Source organism: Sipha flava, unplaced genomic scaffold, assembly GCF_003268045.1.
Source record: "Sipha flava isolate LNK unplaced genomic scaffold, YSA_version1 224_pilon_pilon, whole genome shotgun sequence".
NCBI classification, from domain to species: domain Eukaryota; kingdom Metazoa; phylum Arthropoda; class Insecta; order Hemiptera; family Aphididae; genus Sipha; species Sipha flava.
Window position 1 is genome coordinate 168,056 of NW_020272857.1, and position 6,000 is coordinate 174,055.

The 6,000-nt window shown below is 31.3% G+C and overlaps 1 protein-coding gene across 1 annotated transcript in view; it reads right to left on the reverse strand.

The window, feature by feature from the left end:
• Positions 1 to 5,557, reverse strand: part of LOC112683341 — a 143,899-nt gene extending 138,342 nt beyond the window's left edge. The window contains exon 1 of the mRNA XM_025554347.1: positions 4,803 to 5,557. Within this exon, the coding sequence (XP_025410132.1) occupies positions 4,803 to 5,557 (755 nt within the window). The remainder of the gene's footprint in view (positions 1 to 4,802) is intronic.
• Between the last annotated feature and the right edge of the window lie 443 nt (positions 5,558 to 6,000).

Below are 6,000 nucleotides of genomic sequence, written 5' to 3' on the forward strand. Positions count from 1 at the left end.
GTCAAACCGTCCATAAGAATACTCCTATTGTTTTTTTTTCAACTACCCTCGAAGATGGTTATCAATCAATTAGCTAATAAATTTAAAATTTCCGTTCACGCCCATCAAACTAAAAACATACTCGAACGAAAAATATATATTTTTATGAGAGAAAATATTTGTCGAACAATATTTATATCTATAATGTACAATCACCACAAAATAGTATTTCGATTAAAAATATAATATTTTACTTAGTAAATAAAATAATTCTCCGCGGTGATAATAATAGTAGCAGGATAATAGAAAATCGAAACATGCTTTGACATTATACTTTCGTTCTTTACACACTTGTTTGAATTTTTGTTTTATTTTTTTGTTTGAATATAAACTAATGAACGAATTCGAAAAATATATATATCAAAAACGTAACTCAATGCATTTGACTATACGCCGAATATATAATTATAATAACTGTATAAAATTAAATAAAAACATGGATTATTTTCAAAAAAAAAAAAAAAAACTATAATCATTAAAACTTAAAAAATCCTACTTTAAATATTATACATTGATTGTTTTATGTTTTTTTTTTTATTTTAAAGATATATTTTAATATTTATGTTATATGAATATTCATTTGCATAATGATAATCATGTTTTAATTTTTATATTCAGAATGAAACAAAGAATGTATTGGTAGTATACCTAGTATAATTGTTTTTTTTTTTTTTTGTATCCGTGTACACGGTTTGACCAAAAAGACCACTCCGATCATTACCAAAGAAAAAAAGAAATGATATGGAACGGGTTTTATTTAGTACTTTTGTGAAGTGATATTCGAAATTTTCAACAGTTTTCCGAATAATTGCAAAATACAGAATAAAAGTAAAATACAACATCTTTTACGACATATCAGTTTTCTACAAAATCGAATTTTTTACCTTCGTAACTCATAGGATAAGAATTGTAGTGACATAAAATGTACACTTATTGCTCATGTCAACGTTTGCTATGGTAAAATTTTCAAAAGATTTTGTTTTACGTTTTGAAAGATATTCATGCTTTCTTAGCTTTTATATGAAAATATTGGTACAAAAATTTTTGTTTCACAAAAGGTTTTAAAAATGTAGTACAAATTGCCGCATGCATTTATATATTACTGATTAATAAAAAAAAAAAAATGAACTTAATTTAATAAATAAGAATTACAAGCGTTTCAATATTAAATTTTAACAAAATGATAATAATGCATAAATCTTTTACATTTTTTTTGTTAAAATCTCATAAAAGTTCAAATTGTATACTTTATACTGGAAATTGCTAAAATACTTTTTAAGTGTTACAAAATGAAACAGTGACGAAATTGGATACTTCAACGAATTTATATTAAGGCAATTGCAAACAGTCGATTAATTCAACCAAAACATACCCATCTTTTGTCAATCATATCATCTTTAGAAGTATAAAATGTTTGACCTCATCTACTTTTTTTTTTTTTTTATTAATAAAGTGTTACTGACATCAAGGTCATCTAACTTATTGATATGAAGACATTTTTAACATGCAATAATTGTTATAGTAAATTATAAATACAAAAAATACAGTAATTTACATAGATGAATTAACAAGTTACAAATATGACATAATAATAAATAGTTAATAAATAGTTAAACTAGGTGTTTTTTTTTTTTTTTTTATGTATTATTGGTGTTGAGAAAGGGCATCATGAGGACGGCCGCGCTTGAGGCGCCGGAGGGTAGGCTTATCGCTGAGTTTTAAGTACTTTGCACTTTTGGCGTTGTTAAGTTGGCCAAAAAAATTGATTGAGAGATTCTGTATGTAGGATTTAACCATCGGGAGTCTGAAGTCTGTATGAAGTGCTTCGTTTCTGATGAACCACGGCGCGTTGGATATTATGCGTAAAAACTTGGACTGGAAAACTTAAATTTTATTTATGTGAGTTTTGGCACAGATTCCCCAGATAAGGACAGCATAGAGTACTAATGGTCGTAGAATTTGCTTATAAAGAAGCACGGAGCACTTCCAGCTTAAGGCGGTTTAACGGTTGATTAAGGGATAAAGAATTTTAAGTCGTTGGTAGCCTTGTTGTAGTTATGAAGAAATGTGAGGGTTCCAAGTTAATTTTTTATCTAAGATAACTCCTAGATATTTTATAGTTGGAGACCAGAATATGTTGTCACCATTAAGTACTAGAGAGGGAGGGTTATTGGGACGACGAAGTGTAAATAATACTGCTGTACTTTTTGAGGGGCTTAAGATAATTTTCCATTTTTTCGCCCAGCATTTTATTTTATTTAAGTGGCTCTGTATATTTTCAGTGACAATGTGAACGTCACTGGAGCTTGGATAGACAACACTGTCGTCAGCGTAAAGAGAAACTTCTGTGTTAGATGTAGTGGGAAAGTCCACGATGTATAAATTAAAAAGCAGGGGAGAAATTTTTGATCCTTGGGGAACACCGGCTGTTATTTTTTTTATTGCTGAACTGGTGTCATTTATGCGAACTGCAAAACAGCGATCAGAGAGGAAGGATTTAATTATATTAAAGATGGCAGGATGGGTATTTAATGTTTTTAATTTGAACAGAAGGCCGTCATGCCAAACACGATCGAATGCTTGCGCAATATCTAAAAACGCTGCACCGGTATGAAGTATTTTTTCAAAACCATTATTTATGTGTTCAGTTAGGCGTAGGAGTTGTTGAGTAGTTGAGTGTTTTGGTTTAAAACCAAATTGATGATGTGGAATGGCTTCGGTTGCATCTAGATGTTTTGTTAACCTGGTGTATATGATTTTTTCAAATATTTTGGAGACTGAAGATAGTAAACTTATAGGCCGGTAACTGTTAGGGTTTGTGTTATCTTTTCCAGGTTTTTTTTATCATTATAATTGTGGCTTTTTTCCATTCAGTTGGAAAGTGGCCGATTCTTATTAATGAATTGAATAAAATAGACAAATATGTGATTGCTTTTATTGGGATTTTTTTAATATAGCATTAGTGATGAGATCGTGTCCTGGAGATTTTTTGTTTGATAATCTTTTTATTATTTCATTAACTTCAGTAGGAGTGGTGTAGGGAAGTATGTTTTGTGGAAGAATATCTGGTTCAACTAGTTTGTTGCACACCGCGGTTTCCGTTTCGGTATCTACAATATTGTTCTGTGAGAAAGTATTTTCTAAGGTTTTGGCAAAAAGTTCGCATTTTTTAGCATTTGAGTTTAGGTAGACGTTATCTGATTTTAACGGAGGTATAACACCAGCGTTTGGTTTGATTAAACGTTTGGTAGCGAGCCATAAGTTCGAGTCCGAAGGATGAATTGTAGATAAGTAATTTTGGTATGAAGCTATTCTTTGTTCTTCGAGTAAAATTTTGATTTTTTTAGTGAGATAATTAAGATTTTTCCGGTCTTCAGTTCATCTATGGAGCTGCCACAGTCTCCTGGTTCGGTGTTTTATTTTTATCAATTTTAGAATTGAAGAAGGTATTTGAGAAAATGTATAATTTTGGGATATGTTACAAGACGGGTTTGAACAATGTTCCGCTGCTAGATGAATAATTTCTTGAAAATGGTTTGTGGCTTCGTCGGCTGCAATAGTGTTATTTATGTTTTTTCGGGATTTTTATACTACGAGTTATAAAGTTTTAAATTTTTCCCAGTTTGGTTTGCCATTTATAAGTTTACGTGATTTTGTAGATACACTTAGGGCGCCTCCTATTGTAATTTTTATCGACAAGTGGTCTGAGTCAAGTTCAAATAAGGGTTCTTGATGAATTGATAGAGGTATTGATTTTAATAATATTACGTCTAGTATATCAGAATTTCTATTTTGGTCATATGGATAATACGTCGGGGAGTCAGGTGAAGAGATAATTGTTGAAATATTTGAAAGGTATTTATATAATTTACGACCATTTTGATTTGTCGTTTTGCAGTTCCAAGTGGTATGTTTGGAGTTCAGGTCACCAATAATCATTACTTTTTGAAAACTGCAAAGAATTTTTACGAAATCATTTGTGAACATTTTAAAACTTGGTGATTGATATGCGCTAATTAGAGTTGTAATTACGTTGTTGATATATATATATATTGATTGCTACTGCTTCCAGTGATTGTAGAGCAGGTATAAAAGTGTGATGGTTTTTTATTTTTGATTTAATTATAATAGCTACGCCGCCTGAAGGTCGAACTGCTAATCTGTCTTTACGATAAGTGACATAGCCATTAAATTTTATTTTATCTGCATTAATTAAATGCGTTTTGCTGATGCAGGCTATATCTACATTATGAGTGTTCAAAAATGCAGCGAAAGTATTTCTGTTTTATTTAAGGCCATTGGCATTCCAATTTATGATAACTAAATTTGCATTATTAATATTATTAAAGTTGACATCCATTTACTTGACTTAATAACGTTGAGATATATTCGATGACTTTTTTTATAATTTCTTGTAATAGAGAATTGATGGTGGGTATTAGTAACTGTAGAAGCTCGCTTTGGATATTTGGTTGGGATGGAGGTGGTTGCTGGTGTTCGTAGGTATTTGTTTTTGTTATTTCTGCATACGAATGTGTGTTGTTATTACTGAAGACAGGTGGGTTTGTGGTATTCTTAGAGAGGTGATTAAAAGTAACATTTTGTGACGTGGATGGGTGATTGTTGCTGTATTAATTAACTTCGGTATCACACTGCTTATGGGTAGTAGAGTTTTTTGAATTAGTTTGACGCAATTTATTTTTCAATAGTTTATAAGCTGTGCAACCTCGGTAATTGGCTGGGTGATTCCCTAGACAATTTACACAGGTAGGGGGAAAGATGAATCTTTTGTGCAGGCGGAATAGTGATGATCTCCCGAACATTTTACGCATCTGGGCGGAAGTTTACAGAAATTTTTGGTATGCTGGAATCTTTGACAATTTTGGCATTGAGGTATGTTAGAATCAGTTTTACGGTTTTCGATAGATATAATGCAGTTTAGTAGACGGTGTACCGAAAATATGCCTTTTGCCATTTTTTCGAGTAGTACCGCTACTATCGGTATGGAAGATTTATATTTATTTTGGAGTCGAGTTACTGAGACTACAGTGAAGTTTAAGTCAGTAACTGCATTAAAGATTTGTTCTTCAGGTATAGATGTGGGGAGGTTTCTAATTATGACGGATAAGATTCGGTCTTCTAGTAATTGATACGTGTGATATTTTATTTTGATTTCGGTGAAGTATTTAGTGACAGTGCGGTAGTCATCGACCGATGTGAGATTTAGTCTCAAGACAGTATTTTTGTTAGCTATGCTAAACTCAATTATTATCATTGGTGTTATTTTGTCGCGAAAGTCAATATAGTCTGTGATATCGTAAACATAGAGAGGTGGTATTTTTTGTCTTACCTCCGGCGTATCAATTTCTATGTTGTCTGATTGGTCGTTGTCAGTATCTGCTAAATCCAATAAAGGTGAGAATTTGTTTTTTAAGTTTGCCCGAGGTGAGAGAGCTATGCTAGCTGTTCGTTTGTGAGCAGTGTTAGTAGGATTAGACGGCTTTATAATAGGCGCCATGCTCGAGGTTTGAATATGAGCACAGAACGCGCGTAGGAAATCGGTTACGAACGGACAACCTGTTGCGACGGGCCGTGCACGTAGACTGACCTCATCTACTGAAAACTTGTTTTTGCAATAACAATGGTTCATTGGTTTTAATTTTAAATTAACAATACAAAAATATCATTTACCCATTTCTATATTATATTTTATATTATATTTCTATATTATATTTATATATTATTATTTCTATTTCATCTGACTAAGAATTTTGGCCTTTTTTTTTTATTGAAAATGTATTACACCATTTTTTTTTTTTTACAAAAAATTATTATCAATAATGTTATTCGATTATTCGAGTTATGACGATTGCAAAGTAGAATTAAAAATAGAATGAAGATTCAATTTTATATTAACATCATATTTATCCAAAATACTTTTCAACACACAAAATTTAAGCT